This window comes from Vulpes lagopus, chromosome 21, assembly GCF_018345385.1.
Source record: "Vulpes lagopus strain Blue_001 chromosome 21, ASM1834538v1, whole genome shotgun sequence".
Taxonomy (NCBI): Eukaryota; Metazoa; Chordata; class Mammalia; order Carnivora; family Canidae; genus Vulpes; species Vulpes lagopus.
In genome coordinates this window covers 11,945,947-11,964,275 of record NC_054844.1, presented here as the reverse complement: position 1 = coordinate 11,964,275, position 18,329 = coordinate 11,945,947, and the positions used below count along the sequence as shown (strand labels likewise).

The 18,329-nt window shown below is 46.4% G+C and overlaps 2 protein-coding genes across 6 annotated transcripts in view; one reads left to right on the top strand and one right to left on the bottom strand.

The window, feature by feature from the left end:
• Positions 1-6,754, top strand: part of DUSP16 (dual specificity phosphatase 16) — a 107,315-nt gene extending 100,561 nt beyond the window's left edge. For all 4 annotated transcript variants that reach the window (XM_041736339.1, XM_041736342.1, XM_041736343.1 and 1 more), the window contains one exon: positions 1,627-6,754. In XM_041736339.1, the coding sequence (XP_041592273.1) occupies positions 1,627-2,803 (1,177 nt within the window). In that variant the 3' untranslated portion in view covers positions 2,804-6,754. The remainder of the gene's footprint in view (positions 1-1,626) is intronic.
• Positions 6,755-11,458: 4,704 nt separating this feature from the next.
• BORCS5 (BLOC-1 related complex subunit 5) overlaps positions 11,459-18,329 on the bottom strand; it is a 94,208-nt gene continuing 87,337 nt past the window's right edge. For both annotated transcript variants that reach the window (XM_041736191.1, XM_041736190.1), the window contains exon 4: positions 11,459-12,190. In XM_041736191.1, coding sequence (XP_041592125.1) covers positions 11,960-12,190 — 231 coding nt within the window. In that variant the 3' untranslated portion in view covers positions 11,459-11,959. The remainder of the gene's footprint in view (positions 12,191-18,329) is intronic.

Sequence of the window (18,329 nt, the reverse complement as noted above, 5' to 3'; positions counted from 1 at the left end):
GTGAAAGAAAGCCAGTAAATACAGGTGCAGGAAGCAGGCCTGTTTTAACAGTTGGACTGTTTTCTCAAATTGGAAAATCTGGAAGAGGGCAGCCCCAGTGGTGCAGTGGTTTAGTGCCACCTGCGGCCTGTGATCCTGGAGATCCGGGATCGAGTCCCACGTCGGGCTCCCTGCATGGGGCCTGCTTCTCCCTCTGCCTGTGTCTCTGCCTCTCTCTCTCTCTCTCTCTCTCTCTGTCTCTATGAATAAATAAGTAAATAAAATCTTTTTATTTAAAAAAAGGAAAATCTGGAAGAAGAAATGAGCTACCTGAGCAGCTTCTCATCTGAGGAATGAGCCTGGAGGAGCAGGGTCCTGCCTTTGCTTCAGTTCCCTCGTCCTCCACTCAGGCTTTTCTTCCTCTGGGCTTCTGGCATCACATAGAAACCAGGAGAAGGGATCCCTGGGTGGCGCAGCGGTTTGGCGCCTGCCTTTGACCCAGGGCGCGATCTTGGAGACCCAAGATCAAATCCCGCGTCGTGCTCCTGGTGTATGGAGCCTGCTTCTCCGTCTCTCTCTCTCTCTCTCTCTCTCTCTCTCTCTGTGTGACTATCATAAAAAAAAAAAAAAAAAAGAAACCAGGAGAAAAGGCACTCTTAGGTCACGTTACAAGGTCTTATGAGGACCCTGCGTTTATACTTGTTTCTGGCTTTGTTCACTTGCTTTAGGTGACTTGATTTCCAAGGAGTTTGTCATTTTTCTATTTCCATATTCAAATATGAATCTTCAGTGTAGTTTCACTCCTGCATCTTGTACAGAGTGAAGGTCAGAAGCCACTGAAGAATTTGTTTACTGTCTCTAAGAGTCTGTGTTTGCACAATTAAACATAAGAGCTGTTTAGTACTGGTTTTTACCCCTCAATGATTCTTTTTTAACACAGTGGTTACAAAAATGGACCTAGACATGAGGCTTGGCTTTCAGTGATTTGGGGCACGTCACATAAGGACTTTGTGTCCTTGTGTGATGGGGTTAATACAGCGACTTGATATGGGGAGTTTTGGGGTCTGAATGAGATAATACTGTGGCTAATGCATTAGCCCAGTGCTTAGCACACACAGGCCACTGATTGCTGGTTGTTCTTTCCTGTTGAATACTAAGAGAAGGAGCTCAGGTGTGTGCTTGGTGCTCTGGCCATCTGCTATCCACTTTTCTGGTCGTTAATTAATACATGAAATGTGTTGAGGAAGTGACTGGGGGGAGTTAGAAGATGTGATACTGGGGAACTGAAGCTGGAGAGTGACCGTTCCCCTGGACTCCCGGCAGTGGCACCAGCATGGGGGTGCGGGGGCTAGGCCCCAGCAGTGAGGACAGAACCCTTGCTTGTCAGTTGCATTGGAAACTTTGGGTCCTTGAAAATAAGAAGGCTAAAACTAGAGCTTTTAGGGCCTGGGCCCTGTCTTTCTAGCATTCTCCAGGGACATGTATGTCTCCCTAAACTTTCAAACCAGTCCTCTTCCATAGGTATTTGGGAGGCTCTAATAATTCTCTGTCATATTTGTTTACTTAATATATTTTATTTTCATACTGTTCTTAAGATAAATTGTAGTTGCAAAATTCAGGATTTCTGTTTCTTTCCTCTCTTCGTAGATTTGTGAAAGAAAAAAGACCTACCATATCTCCAAACTTCAATTTTCTGGGCCAACTCCTAGACTATGAGAAGAAGATTAAGAACCAGACTGGCACATCAGGGCCAAAGAGCAAACTCAAGCTGCTGCACCTGGAGAAGCCAAATGACCCTGTCCCTGCGGTCTCCGAAGGTGGACAGAAGGGCGAGATGTGCCTCGGTCCACCCTGTGCCAACTCTGCTACCTCAGAGGCGGTAGCCCAAAGGCCCGTGCATGCTGCTGGCACATCCAGCACACAGCCCCCGCTGTTGGAAGACAGCTCTCTGGTCCAGGCGCTCAGTGGGCTCCACCTGCCCTCAGGCAAGCTGGAAGACAGCAGTAAGCTCAAGCGCTCCTTCTCTCTGGACATCAAATCTGTTTCATACTCGGCCAGTGTGGCGGCGTCCTTGCATGGTTTCTCCTCATCAGAAGATGCTCTTGAATACTACAAACCTTCCACGACTCTGGAGGGGACCAACAAGCTCTGTCAGTTCTCTCCCGTTGAGGAAGTATCAGAGCAGACCCCAGAAACCAGCCCAGATAAGGAGGAGGCCAACGTCCCCAAGAAGCCTCAGCCTGTCAGGCCCTCTGATAGCCAGAGCAAGCGATTACATGCAGTGAGAACCAGCAGTGGCAGTGCCGGCCCACGGTCCCTCATCTCCCCGCTGCACCGGAGTGGGAGCGTAGAGGACAACTGCCATACCAACTTCCTTTTTGGCCTCTCCACCAGCCAGCAGCACCTCGCCAAGTCTGCCGCTGGGCTGGGCCTCAAGGGCTGGCATTCGGATATCTTGGCTCCACAGACCTCCACCCCTTCCCTGACCAATAGCTGGTATTTTGCCACAGAGTCCTCTCACTTCTACTCTGCCTCGGCCGTCTACGGAGGCAGTGCCAGTTACTCTGCCTACAGCTGTAGCCAGCTGCCCACCTGTAGCGACCAGGTCTACTCTGTGCGCAGGCGGCAGAAGCCAAGTGACAGAGCTGACTCGCGGCGGAGCTGGCATGAAGAGAGCCCCTTTGAAAAGCAGTTTAAACGCCGAAGCTGCCAGATGGAATTTGGTGAGGGCATCATGTCGGAGAACAGGTCTCGGGAAGAACTGGGGAAGGTGGGCAGCCAGTCTAGCTTTTCAGGCAGCATGGAAATCATTGAGGTCTCCTGAGAAGAGACACGCTTGTGACTTCTGTTGACAATGTTTTTCTTGTTCACAAAATATATATATATATATATATATATATATATATATATATTCCCTGTAAATCTGAAATATATATATATGTACATACATATATATTTTTGGAGAATGGAGCTATGGTGTAAAAGCAAAAGATGGATCAACACAGTTCTCTCAACATCTGTACTTGAGAGATCAGCTAATATTTCTCTCAACAAAAGTGGAAGGGCAGATTGCTAGATATCCTGCTAGACAGATGAAAAATTGTATGTGGTGAATTGCACATCCTCTTGTTCTTACCGAATCTGGTTTTATTTGGTGTTGGAGGACAAAATGCCCCACAGTTTCCAAGTCATGCTACAAGAGGTCTTGAGTGCTAGTCTGTCCGGCCCCTTCCGTGGTGCACCTTAGTGCTGAGACTGAGCCAGCTCGTGGGTTGGGCGGGGAGACCCCATTAGGCACACAGCCTCGTGGTAAACGCAAGGGAAATGACCACACCCAAAACGGATTCACACATTCGAGCTCAGCTGGCCGCCGAGTGATGCGGGCCTCATTCTGCTGCGCGGACCGTCAGGGGCCTTGCCCAGGCCTACTTTAGAGCAAACCCAGTACCTCAGACCAAAAGTCGGGGCTTTTACCACTACCAAGTCTGGTAGCCTTTCTTCTAGGCGTTGTGAATAGGTAGGTAGCTAGTCACACTTTTCAGACCAGTTCACACCGTCTCTGCACAAATTCCCAGTTGGGCCTGGATGGAGGTAGTTAAGTTTTTCTTCTTCTCAGCTTGATGAAGAGGGCAAACCATCTAGGATTCAATTCAACAGCCAGTGATGTGTAGCGTAGGTCGGGAGGCTAACCAAGTCTACCTCCCTCCGCGTAAATCAAAGAATTGTTCAAAATGGGGTGGTTAATCCTTTAAATAAAGATTTACTTGGTTTAAGCCAGATGTGAATTTATTCAGGTTGGTAGCAGAATAGCAGCACCGTCAAGTTCTCAGCCAAAGTCGATTTTTCCCATTTCAGTTTCTTTGCACAGATACATTTTGTAAAAACCTAAAAGTTAGGTAGACTTTTATAGGAAACTACCAAGAGGGAGAAAAACTCTGGAAAGATTAAAGAAGTAAAATTGCTAAGGAGAAAAGGAAACTCCTTTTTCTCCATGGTTTTATTCCCCTGAGCATGTGATGAAGGGGGGTAAGGGGGGGAGTTCTGTAATTTCCTTAGACTTTCCAATTTACTAACAGGGCTGAGAGGCTGGTTACATGAGGAGTGTTCAGAATAAGAATGTTCAGAATAAAACAGTGGAGGAAGGTGAGGGGAAGGTGGTTAGGTTTTGTTTCGTTGTGAGCAGAGTGGGAAGCCACAGCCAAGCTATTCTCAGAAACACTCCTCGGCATTTTTTTAGTAGAAGGGACACAGCAAAATGGGGCGGGACCAAGGTGGTCTCTCGTTTCTGACCTACAATCACTATATGGAATCAATCCTGGCAGCTGAAAATAGGAATTGATTGGAACAAGTACACAAGTGATTAGTCCTGGCTTGAGTCTTGTCAGCTACAGTAGGGTCCTCTTTTTTAAAGCCTTAATTCACGTCAGCAGCTTTTTTGTGTGTGTGTGGGGGGGTATTGTCATTGTTCTTTACTGTAAGTGTAGCTAGTTGCTGACTCATATCTCAGGTTTTTCTGTGTTCAACAAATGGATAGTCCTTCGACAAGGATGCGACTTCATGTTTCCCGTGATGACTGCTGAAACCAGCACAGGATGAGTGACGTGATTCAGAATGGATTTGCTCATGCTGATTCCAAGCATCGCGTAACATAACTGGTTGTACACCAGTAATGTGCTGCGATCCGGGTGTGAGGTGAAGGCAGGAAGAAAGTACACCGCTTAGGGAGCTCGGTGTTACTCTATTGAAAAAGTGGTGTTAGAATGATCTGAGTTAGTTTTTCTACTTAAGTTTAAATTTGGGATGTAATCAGACTTTCGCAAGTTTTCACAGTAATTTTTTGATGTGTTATGCAGACACCAGATGTGAAGAGCTCACGTCTTCCAGGGGCTGGTCACAACAATGTAATATTTTTAAGAAATGAAGGCAATAGCTCCAGTGTTAAGTATGTCCCAGGAGGGTTGGGGGACATCCAGTATTCGGGATTTCTCCCAGCCATGGTTCCTTCCTTCCTGTGACCGTGAGGTAGTCCTGCACTACCACTTGGTCTCTGATTGCGAACGTCACATCATCAGTTCTTGGGATCGAGACGGCTGTGGCTGGGCGGCAAGTGCTGGCACTGCTGGGGTGGGGCAGCTGGCTCCCTTCAGTTCTGAGTCCTAGGGGAAGCCCTGGAGTCTACCAGGAGGATACAGAACGGTGATTTCTAAAGAGCAAGACTAGATTTCTATGTGAGAAATGCTGGACAACGATTTAGGACATTTGTAAAGTGAGGTGGACAGACTGTATAAATGTTTAATATGAATATAGCATTCTTTTGGAGTAAGATGGTGTTGAATGGTTAAATCGTGCATTTCTCATTTTGATGTTCTTGTATGTTAATATGAAATAAAATCAAAACTGGTACCTGTTTATACATAAATATGAGAAAGGACCTCTCCTTGCAACTATAAACTTGGGAGAGCCGCATCTGAGTTGTAGGAGGTGGCGGTGGTGGAACGGGTCCTGCTGTCCTCACGTCACAGAGGACTTAGCCCAGAGTAAGGTGCTGAGGGCAGCAGATACAGTGTGTGCTCCATCATTCACATGAAACACCGGATCCTTAGCTAGCAGGTCAGTGCGGGCCTTCGTGCTTAAGTGCGTCTACCAAATGCACACTACAGTGCAGAACCTGGGCACGTACGTGGGACTACTCGCTGACTGACCGAATGGAGAATAAGTGCAGGGTAGGAAGGAGGAAGACCAGAGGCACATTCATGGTGCATCATAATGGAATATGTAAATGGCTTCAGAATTCTTACAGGAAAAGTGGGGTGGGCAGTCCTTAAAGATCTGTTCTCGTCCCTGCCACGTACATCTTGATGACCTCTCTGCTTATAAATGACACTGCACAGGACAACTTAGACTAGTAGCTTAGTCTCATCAAAGAATTTTATGCATCAGGAATAAAGTACCTCCATAAATAAATATGCTTCATAATAAAGCATATTACCGTGGAATGACGAGAGAATCATTGAGGGTGTCATTTAAATCGGTTGGGACAGGCTTCTGAGTAGAAGTTAAATTTTAAAAAGTTTAAAGGCGGGGATCCCTGGGTGGCGCAGCGGTTTGGCGCCTGCCTTTGGCCCAGGGCGCGATCCTGGAGACCCGGGATCGAATCCCACATCGGGCTCCCGGTGCATGGAGCCTGCTTCTCCCTCTGCCTGTGTCTCTACCTCTCTCTCTCTCTCTCTGTGACTATCATAAATAATTAAAAAAAAAAAAAAGTTTAAAGGCAAGAAGGATGGTACTGGGTGAGCAAAGACTATAGGAGCTGCCTTGGCCAGGATTTTGCAAAGAATGGGAGGCGCGCATGAGATGGAAGTTTAAAGGGGGTGTCGAATCTTCCAGCTTCAGGAGATGGATGGGGTGGTGTGTGGGAGCAGGTGTGTCAGGGAGAGGCTCCAGATGAGAAGGTGCAGATCTTGGGAAGCCCCGAAGGTCATGCCAGTTACGATTTAAGTGCACAGATTTGGGGGTCTCTTAGCAGTCAGAGCAGGCTAGTGTAAGAGGACTAGTTTGGGTCTGACAAGGAAAATTAGCACAGGGCTCAGGCTAAGGGGAGGTGAGGAAGGCAGACAGGAGTGGAAGGGTGGCTGTGCTGCGATTAGGGGACTGGAACTTTTTGCCCTCAAAGCCTTCACTGTCATTTTAAATACTGTCTGGTTATGCTTTCTGACACCACGCAGAGATGTTTTAGATCTAGTAAAATTTGTCTAGGTGCTGTTCTCTGAACTTACTCCCCTGTATCTATAAATGGAAGAGAGAAGTGAGTTATTTCTAGCATTCCGTGGGGCCCATTCATCCTCGTACCGCATAATTACCCTCGGTTAGATCTTTAAGGTAATTGCAAAAGCAACTGGGAAATTACATCACTGTCTTGGCAGATGTTTACAAGTCAATCCTATTGCTGCGGTGTCTGTGCCCCGGCGTCCAGTCAGGTTTATGTAAAACCCAGTTCCAACCCTTTAGCTCCAGCTGGGCCTCCAGGAACTGCAGACTGACCTGGCAGGAGCGTGTGGCCGGCACACAGGGCCCGGCTTGTGGAGGGCGAGCCCGGCCATGCCCTGGGCGCTCTCTGCTCAAGGGAGTCGCTATGGTTTCAAAGGCTCAAGTTCAAGTGCTTGGTGCACCAACGCTTTGAGCGTGAATCCCGCTCACTGTGTAATAAAAACCAAGGTGGGTGGTAGGACTCTGCCTTGGCTGGTGGAGAAGACGGAGTCTGAATCGCATCAGGTCTCACATGGACACGGATAACCCAGCACAACGCTCCTCAGAGTAGGGGACGCCCAGGGGCATGCCCCGGGGGTGCTGGTTGGACTAGTAAGCAACTGTGTCTAGTTGCCACAGATTTGCGTGTACCTTTTTCATAGGTCAGTGGGAAAAGCACAGAAATGCCTAGAGGAGATTTTAAGAAACCAAAAGCCGCAGCGTGTTCCTGGAGTGCACTCCTGTGTCTCAGGGTATGGAGTCCTCAACATTCCAAATACTGACTGTGCAGAGGACATAGATGACGTTCCTAAGAATGACAGAACTTGAAGGGAAACAAAGACATGGCATCTGTCAGATTATACAGGCTCTCGGAAACCTACACTCTCGCTCTCAAGCCCACAATTCATCCCCTGTAAACTTAGCTGCGCACAGGCCGTGGGGTGATGGCAAGCTTCTACCAGCTTCCGCGTCAACGGGTCCAACAGGTCACTGCAGTTTCCGGGCCGTTTGACGACGGTGCTCCTCAATACAGGTGCGCAGACCGCCGGCTTGGCAGAACAGGTTCTCAGACGAAGGGAGCCACCGGATACTTTCTAACTAACAAAAAGAAGGAAACAAGCTCTCTTCGTTGGGAGCTCAGAATTTAAAGTCACGTCTGAAACGCAGGGCCACTGCTCAGAGGATCAGGCCACAGAAGGGGTATCCTAGAGCTGGAAGGGGCCTGAGCGCCCATCCCGACCAGCTCTGGCCACAGGGAGGTGGAACGGGGCTCGGGAGCGAAGATCAAGGCGGAAATCTACAGGCAGGGCCCCCTGCAGCCAAGGCCTCGATCCCAGAGCAGCCTAGAGGGCCCCGCAGGCCCCGGCCTCCAGCAACAGCGATCAGCAGAGCGAGCTCTTCAAAGAGCAAATCACTCAGATTCCAGAATCCGTCAGAACGTGGGAAGTCCTGAGGCGGGGAAAGGACCGGGAGCCCGTCCTTACCAGGCAGGGCTGCGTCAGGAGGCAGCAGGTAGGAAGGTACCAAGTCAGGGAGGGGCTTGTTGGAAGCCCGACCTGAAGCCCTTCATTCCGGGCGCGGGACGGAGCCCGGCAGGTGGCTGGGGGGAGGTGGGAGTGCAGTTGGCGGAGCCTCGCCTCCTGCCACGGACGCCCTAAAGGACTAGCGAGGTTCTCACCTGGCCTGTGACATGGAAGACCTGCGGGCAGAGCGCCGGGGGAGCGGGGGAGCGGAGCACCTGCGCGCGCCCTCCCAAGGTGCACCAGGCCCGCAGACCTGCCACCTTCGCTGGGAAGCGCGGCTGCTGCTTTCCGTCCATTTGCAAATCCCCCGCGAATGTCTCGTGGCACCCTAACCGGAGGCACACAGGAAAGGGGGGCTGGCAAACAGCTCCGCCTAGCACAGTTGACAACACTGCCGAACCACCCCACGCCGTAATGCTCGCTAGAACTCTAGGACAAGTGGCCAGTGTGCCTGTTGTTCTCGGCTTCTGCTCAGCAGCAGGAGTCTAGCTACTGAGGACTCTAAACAGAAGTCATCATATTGTCTGACTTGGTTTTATTTTTATTTATTTTAAAGATTTATTTATTCACGATAGAGAGCGAGAGAGAGAGAGAGAGAGAGAGAGAGAGAGAGCGCCCGAGAGAGAGGAGGGACACAGGAGGAGGGAGAAGCAGGCTTCATGCAGGGAGCCCGACGTGGGACTCGATCCCGAGTTTCCAGGATCACGCCTGGGCCAAAGGCAGGTGCCAAACCGCTGAGCTGAGGATCCCCTCTAACTTGTTTTTAAACTCTTTTTTTCAGTAAGCTCTACACCCAGCACAGGGCCGAGCTCACGACGTGAGCTAAAGAGCACTTGCTGCACCGACTGGGCCAGCCCAGCGCCCCATCCGACTTCTTTAGAAGAGTTGGCTGGGGGGTTGGGGGCGAGCTGAGAGTGTTTTTGTGCTGCGGAAGGTGAGCCCTTGGGGACTCCCACCAGGAGCTGCTGGAACCGTGAGCGAGCCCCTCTCTAGGCCCGGTCGCAGCTCATCTCCTTCATTCTCTGCTCTTACTTGTAAATTCTATTAAGTGCAGTGATGGTAACAGCACCCGATGCCTTCCTTCTCTGAAAGCTGCAAGCACGGCCTGTTAAGAGCTGGGACCTGCAAACTCCAGGAACTCAGAGACAACGATGGCGACAGCTTTAAAAAGCCACTTCCTGTCAGTCTTGGCAACGGGAATAGAAATATTCCTTGTATTCTTCTTTCATAACACAATTTCTGCCGGTTTGAAATAAAAAAAAAAAGGAAAAAACTAATGAGCACAGGTGGCACCTAGTCTACTACATCCAATATTAAAATGTATTATGAGGGGCGCCTGGGTGGCTCAGCAGCTGAGCGTCTGCCTTCTGCTCAGGGCATGATCCCAGGGTCCTGGGATCAAGTCCCACGTCAGCTCCCCACAGAGAGCCTGCTTCTCCCTCTGCCTGTGTCTTGGCCTCTCTCTCTCTCTCTCATGAATAAATAAGATCTTAAAAAAAATAAAATGTATTATGAAATTAAACCATTATGGAAAAATGAAGAACTGCATGAAATGGCAGTGAAAAAGCTTAGTGGATGAGAATATATTTCAGAACTGGCTCCTCAACCATATGGAAACGATGTGGTGCTGCTTGTCAGCAGAGGGAAGGCACAGTACTCAATAAAGGCTGCCACCCTCCCCTCTGTGGCATTTCCTACAATCCCCTTAGCTATTCATAGGTTTCTAAGAAACAAAACATTTTTTCTTGATTTGTACGTTCTAATAAATCGCTCTAGAAATGGTTTAAGACCCCATAAAATCCTGACCATCAAAAGCCATTATAAACACAAACTTCTTTCACCAGTGTGGCCCAACCAAGGTTGACGGTATTGGTTTGGTCCCTCACTCCCCAGCTCATGGCTTCCGAGTCGGGCCACTTTCTATCCTCAGGCTGGGCGCCCCTGGCCCCGCTTCCTAATGGGGACAGAAAGGTGGAAACAAGATCTGAAGGTCACCCTCTGAAAGAGGTGGATGCCACCTTGGTCTCTTGCCTTGGCTCTGGTGCCATCTTGTCTTTCCAGCTCAGAGAGATGAACAATCCTGGTATTTTCTTGGTTGTTTAAAAAAAAAAAAAAAAAAATCTTGGAAGCTGTTTTTTTTTCCCTGTCAGATTTTTTTTTTTTTCCATTTAGCTTAGAATTGTTTCTTCTATCATCCAGTTATTTTATGACCTACATTTTATTCTGGGTTCTATGAATCTTACAAAATAATATCTGATTAAAATCTGAGATTAGGATCAAATTTATTGGAGGTAGGCTAAAGTAAGCAGGATCAATTTTAATGTTATCAATATCCCAAAGGCTCTCTTCAACATCTAGAAAACACCTTCTAAAGTTTGCAGGATTTAATAAAGGGAGCGGGGTGAGTCCTGGCAGGATATCCTGGCCCCAGAGGCTTCCCCATGCCACCCCCCCCCCATCTGCCCATCTCCATCTCTTCCTACCTTTTCTTTCTTCGTGTCTTCAGCCTCTTCTTCTGTGAGGACAGTTAGGATGGCCAAGGCCTGCACTAAGTACTCTTGTGGTTTCTCAGGTGGCTTCCTTTCCTAAACTCCCACAGAAATTTAGCGGCTTGTAAGTTTTTTACTCTTCAGAAAAGAAGGGTCTGTATTTGGGGCACAATGTCAGACACATCGAGTGGGCTCAGGAAATGCCCTCTGCAGACGTTTCCAAAGCTGACCATGTCACAGGTTCACCAGGCAAGTGAAACAAATGTGGATTAAAACCTTGTTAGGGGGGCAGCCCAGGGCGTGGTCCTGGAGACCCAGGATCGAGTCCCACGTCAGGCTCCCTGCATGGAGCCTGCTTCTCCGCCTCTCTCTATGTGTCTCTCTCATGAATAAATAAAATCTTAAAAAAAAAAAAAGAGTAAACCTTAAAAAAAACAAAAACAAAACTCTGTTAGGGGAATTGGGAGTCTTGCCAGTGCTGATGTAATAAAAAGAAACTTAACCACATCTGCATTAAAGGAACCAGTTAGCGGTGGGAGATGAGCCTGGTGAGGGTGTTCAAAGGAAGTCCTCAGTCTCCACTGATGACACACGAGGGACACCATAACCCAGCACACAACAAAAACACCAGTGTTCTGCCTCGGCAGGAACAGGGTGCCCCAGATAAAGACCTGGTGTGACGTCAACAGGGTAGGAACAGTAACAACACCGACACTTGGATTAAATTAGTTCTTTATGTTTACAATTCATACCCCGGAAAGCCTACTGAGTAGGATTTCACGAAGGCATTGAGGACACAGAGCTTCTTAAAATATTTCTCCCCTTCTCTCTATATTTTTACTCTGCAAGCTAGACTTGACAATTCATTCTCAGTTAAAAAAAAAAATCTAAACAAAATAAAAATTCCTGACGTGGAGTTCTGTAACAAATTGCTAACAATTCAAGTGCTCCAATTTCGGTTAGCACCGAGAATTAGTTTGGTTCTAGTTTGGTTCGTTTTGCAAAGGGAAGGATGCATCAAGGAAAGGGGCAGGTAGGGCAGCAATAGATTCTCAGGCCAGCTGGACTGTTTCACCTCCCTTCAGGGAGCACCAAAGCCTCCCACCAGCTTCAAGATCCAGTCACTTCCCGTGACTTTGGTTCCCAACGTCCTCAGGGTACTGGTGGTGGGGGGCTCTGTCCCCACAGAACAGCCGCCTGGCGGGACAGGAGAGGCGGCGCTTACAGCTTGAGCTCTCGGTCTGCCTTCATGCTAAAGGGCTCCAGCCTCTCCCCCTCGGGCAGCATGCTGTTGAGCCGCTCCATCAGGGGCACGGTCTGATCAATGCCCATCTGGATGCGGCGGAGGATGGCGGACATCTCGTTGACTTTCTGGATCTGCTCCGCATATTTGGCGTATCGTTTCTGGCGCTCTTGCATGAAGCTAAAGAGAGTTTCTACAGACAAATCCATCTGTAGAGGGAGAAGAGAAGGGAAACACATTAAACCTGGTTGAACCAAGTCCTCTCAAGAGGACAGGTGTGCAGCATGAGCCCCACAGGCCAAGTGGAAGCTGCCTGCTTACAGGAAGTGCTGGTGGATTCAAAAAAGACCCTCATGAGCACAGGGTTCTCAACTGCTGCCCCACGATCATCGTTGGAGGGGGACTGAGACATGGCTATTTCTGGCTCTGTTTTGGGCATGTGAGCCACTTATACCTTGCTGAGACCCTCAGATTGTTCTCTCCCTACATAAAGAATCCTGGGCTTGGAAATGTGACCAGGGTTTGAAATGTGGCTCTGCCACCTGAGTTGATAATACTTATCCTTTCTGTCTCAGGGTCCACATGTGCAAAAACCACAAATCTGGGGGCTCAGTTGGTTAAGTGTCTGCCTTTGGCTCAGGTCACGGTCCTGGGATCAAGTCCCACATTGGGCTCCCTGCTCAGCGGGGAGTCTGCTTCACCCTCTCCCTCTGGCTGCTGCTCCTCCCTGCTTGTGTGTACGCTCTCAAATAAATAATATAAAACCTTAAAAAGCAAACAAATAGGGAATGGATTCCCAAACTATAGGGCTGCTGTGAGGATGGAATGAGACAACACATCCAGTGCAGGAGCTGGCATGGCTCTGAGGTGCTCCACAACATGTGTCATCCTTTCCTCTCTTCCTTGAACAGCTGCGGGGTGGCAGCCACTAAGGGAGAACTGCAGGGGACAGGGTGGCTTTCTCTGACAACCAAGGCTCACATCCATATGGTGGACCATACTGCTGTGAGGCAAACTCTCACAGAGACGGTGCTGTGGGGCACTCTCTCCCCCAGTTAAACAAACTTAGGCTCTGCACTCCCATTTTGTGACTATTTCCTTCCCCTGGTGAAATTCTTTGGAAGCTGTCACCTGGATAAAAATAGGGGGAGGGCACCTCCAGCCTGTCAGGTGCCTTTACCCCCCTCCTTGTAGGGAAGCCACAAGCTGCTAAGACTCCCAATTTCTACCCTGAAACTTAGTTCAGATGCTACTTCAGCCCCTTGTTCTTGCCTACTCCAGGGACACGTCCCTTGCCCATCCCCAGCCTCATGCAAAGGGCTGGCACCTGATGCATGTTACCAGAGCCTACAGAAATGGTGTGAGGAAAACCAAACCATGGGGTGCCTGGGTGGCTCAGTCAGTTAAGCATCCAGTCTTCGCTTTGGCTCAGATCATGATCGCAGGGTTGTGAGATCGAGCCCTGAGTTGGGCTCTGTGCTGGGTGTGGAGCCTGCTAGAGATTCTCTCTCCTCCTCTCGCTCTGCCCCTCCCCTTCCTCTAAAAAACAAAACAAAAAAGAACCAAACCATACCAACACGAGGAAGCCAAAGCCAGTCCCAAGAAAAAAAATAACCAGTTCTATTTTTATACTGTTTGTTGGCGGGGGGGAGGGGGTGCCGTGGAGAGGTGGATGGTAAGGGAGGTGTTAGAAGAACTCAATGTGTTTTTTTTTCTATGTTGGTTCTTTCCTCACTTGTTTTGAAATGCTCAGGGGACCAAAAAAAACAGCAAGTGGGAGATGTGGGAGGGAGGGAAACAACCACCTCCCAATACCGTGGAAACAATTTCTACCTTCAGATGGTTCTCTGCAGCCCTGTTCAGCACTTTGAAGGCAGTGGGCCAGTAGATTATAGTGTTCCTAAGAGTCAACCACCGGGCCTTTTCAGGATGGTAATTCAATCCAGCACCTAGAAACACTTCACCTTCCAAAAGACAGTGGATGACGTGGGAGCTCCTCCTAAGAACCAGCAGAACTCACTGACTGCCTGCTCCAGCATTTGGAACCATCTTGAGTCACCACATCTCACTTGGTGGGGGCATCCTTGTTCTCCCCATACCCAACTCTACTAGACTAGACAAACACCTGTGAAGTTTATCTGAAATGGCCTCCAAAACTCTTATTATGTCTTAGGCCCTCAGCAATCAACCACTTCCGCCCCCCGCCCCCGATTTATAATAGATCAGACAGTGGCATTTGTTCAAATGACCTACACTTGCCCACAGATTTCCACATCCGACTGGGGCCCATGTTTGATGTATTCAGAGCTTTTGTCCAAAGCCATGTCATGTTTAGTGCCTAGGTGGCCACATATAATTCAAGCATGCTGTTCATACACGCTGACAGTTAAGTATGTCTCTCAAGAGTCAATTCCGTGACAGTCCATGGAGGAAAAAAACCACAGAAGAGGAAACCTGAGGCAGAGTGACCTGCTAGGTCTCACAGTGACAGAACCAAAACCTGAACCCAGACCTCCTCAATCAAGCATCTTCCTTTCATCAGTATTCCCTAAGCAAGAGAGTGTACCAATAGTTGGGCATGAGATATTACTTGATGCATGGCATGACATCAAAGAACATTGAGTCATGTGATGGAAACATTAATGTCTTTCAAATCCTTCCTCCTCCTTTCTGACTGCTGCAAGGAAAGCGTCACATGGGTGCAAGTAAGACTTTAGCTGGGAGAGTGTAATAAAACTGGTGATGCCTCTTTCTCATGTCCCTGCCCTTTACTCACCCCCCCCCCCGCTTTTTTTTCTTTTAAGATTTCATTTATTTTATTCATGAGACGCACAGAGAGACAGGCAGAGACACAGGCAGAGGGAGAAGCAGAACTCGATCCCAGGACCCCGGGATCACAACCTGAGCCAAAGGCAGATGCTCAACCACTGAGCCACTCAGGTACCCCAGAGCCCTTCTTTCTTTCTTGAGGCAACACTGCTGCTGATCCCTAAAGCCTACCTTTGTGTGTACCCATGTGCCTTTGGGTGAAGCCATGTGTGTAGACTTACTCCAGCACATCTGAACAGACTTTAAGGCAGTAAGTCAGTATCTACCATTTAAGGCAGTAATTCTGAATCTACCATTTTGACAATCTGGAATATATCCTTATTCACCATTCTGGTTCTGTTTTTGGCACAAAGATTCTAATAAGGAAACATATATATAATATAGATAGTCAACAGACATATATTAAGTGCTACTATGTGCCATATCATATGCAAGGTCCTGAGGGCATAGATATTGAGAACCACACTATTTGTACTCCACACAGCTTATTGTATATGTTGACATGACTTTTGTTTTCCACTGTCTTTGTTAACATAGCTTTGCAATTCCAGAAAACTCAGGCCTAGAAAGGGAAATGTTGCAAAGAGCTTTGTTTCAGGGACTTTCAGAGAACCATTTAAGTGAAAAAACTATTAGATTTTTCCAATAGAAAATGACTGTTTATTTTCCACAACTCTTGCCTCAAAACCCACGCCTTGCTCTGACCACATGACTCGGTTCTAGTCAGTGGTACGCATATGTGGAAGTCTCTCATGGCAGCTTCTGGGTATCTTCCTGAAGACTCAGCTGGCACACACTCTCTGCTTCTTCATCCCTTCCCTCTCTCTGATCCTGCTGGAATACAGACACAGCCCTCTTAGACCACAGGAATAAGTAAGGTCACATCCTAGGGCTGGTAGAGAAGTGAGCTAGAAGTAGTCTAGGTCTTTGAGGACTTCTGTGGATGAGAGTAGTACCATGACTGGGAGAGAAGAAGAAATTTCCATTCTGTATATGCCGCTGTAATTTTGGCATTACATTAGCTGAATACCGAGAGAAATGAATGACCCCAAATGTTACCCTACACAGGCATATACTGTCTCTGATGTTGGTACATCTCAAAGGACAAGCGAAAAAGAAGGTGAAATTATTTGTGGGTGTAACTGTAGGCTTTATTAAGATATTAGTTATCTATAGAATGTGCTCAAACTTGTTTGAAATACCTTAATTGGATAGTATAGCCTATTTGCCCATCTGGGCAGTCCACTGCCAAAAAACAGATCTAAAATATTAGCAAATCAAACCCAGCAATATATAAAAAGGAAAATACATCATAACCAAGTGAGGATGCAAGCTTTTTCAGCATCTGAAAAAAAAATAATTTGCCATTTCAACAGAGTAAGGGTTAGAAGTTATGTAATCATCTCAGTAGATGCAGAAAAACATTTGGCAAATTCAATTATGAAAAATTTTGAAAACTTGGAACAGAAGGAAACTTCCTCAACCTGATAAAGGGGATGAAAAACCTACAGCTAACATCACAGTAGTAAAAGATACTTCTCTAATAAGGAACAAGGCAAGGATACACACTCTCATCACTTCTACTCAACACTATCCTAGAAATCTTAGATAGTGCAATAAATCAATAAAAGGCACAGGAACTAGAGAGGAATACATAAAAGGGTCTTCATCTGTAGATGACAGGACAGTGTACTTAGAAAAATCACCAAAAACTAATAAAACTAACAAATGAGTTTATCTGTAAGGCTTCAAGATACATGGCTAATATACAAAAATCAATTGTATTTCTATATACTTGCAACAAACAACTGGACAATAAAATTTAAGAATACTACTTACAATTGCATCCAACAATTACTTAGGGAAAAATTCAACAAAATATCCATAAGACGTGTACACTGATAATACAAAACTCTTCTGTGAAAAATTAAAGGTAATCTCAAAAAATGGGTAAGTATACCATGTTCGTGGAATGCAAGATTCAATATTATTAAGATGTCATTCTTGCCAAATTGATCTTTAGAGTCAACTGCAACCTGAATCAAAATTCTAGAAGGAAAAAAAAAAAAATTCTAGAAGGAATTTTTTGCAGGAATTTGATAAGCTGATCCCAAGTACACAAAATGACCAAAAGAATTTTGGGAAACAAAACAAAATAAAACAAACAAAAAACCCCCAAAGTTTGAAGACTTGCAGTACTTGATTTCAAGACAGTATAAAGCATAATAATCAGAACAGTGTGATATTAGCATAGAAACAGACCTATAGATCAATGAAACTGAACAGAGTACAGAAATAGATCTAAGCATAATATAGTTAATTGATTTTTTTTTACAATATTTCCAAGGCAATTCAGTGGGGAAAATAAAGTTTTTCAATAATTTGTGTTAGAAGAACTAGATATCCATGTGGAGAAAAAAATAAATCTGGACCTGTACGCTTTACCTCATATACAAAAATTAACATGAAGTGGATCACAGACCTAAACATAATAGCTAAAACTATAAAAATTCTAAAAAGAAAACAGGAGAAAAACCTTTGCTATCTTGGGCTAGGCAAAGATTTCTTGGATAGGTCCAGAGAACATATAATCATAAAAGAAAAAAAGGGGTTAAATTGATCTTCATCAAAATTAAAAAAAAATTTTTTAGAAAGACATCACTAAGAAAAAAAACACAAGCCAGAGACTACAAGAAAATATTTATAATATATATATCTGATAATAGACATATCTAGAATATGTAAAGAACTCTTACAACCCAGTATTGAGGAAAAACTCCAGGGACACTGGGATGGCTCAGTCATTTGAGTGTCCGACTAGTGATTTTGGCTCAGGTAATGATCTCAGGGTCATGAGATCGAGCCCAGTGTTGAGCCCTGCATTGGGCTCTACATTCAGCAGGGAGTCTTTCTCCCTCTGCCCCTCCCCCTGCTCATGTACATACTCTCCCTCTCTCAAACAAAAAAAAAACAAATCTTTGAAAAAAAAATCCAAATTTGGGATCCTTTGAAGAGTATTGCTCAGGGGCTTTTGTCTCACTAAAGCACGAATTGAATTTCTAAGTAAAAGAAATCAGCTTTTAATATCTTTAAAAGGAGAATTAAGTCCAGGAAAGTAAGCCTCCAACTGATCAGTTGAACATCAACTGAGTTTATTAAAAAGAAAGGTAGGGGGAGAGGGAGCTAGTGAAGAACCCTCCAGGAGATCATCTGGAAATGGAATCTGACCCTCTTGGGACAAAGAATTCAAAGAGCATACGAGTAAAACTTTTCTGAAGATTGCACCTATGGGCACTATTAAGTAAACTGGACTACAGATCAGGAAAAAAAAAAAAAAGGCACCCAGCTGACTCAGTTGGTCAAGCATGTGACTCTTAATCTCAGGGTTATGAGTTCAAGTCCCACACTGAGTCCAGAGATTACTTAAAATCTTAAGGAAAAAAAAAAAAAGGGAAAGGAAAAAAAAGTGTAGCTAGGTGTTAAGTAAACAGTTGTCTCAATAGAACTCCCTTCCTGAAG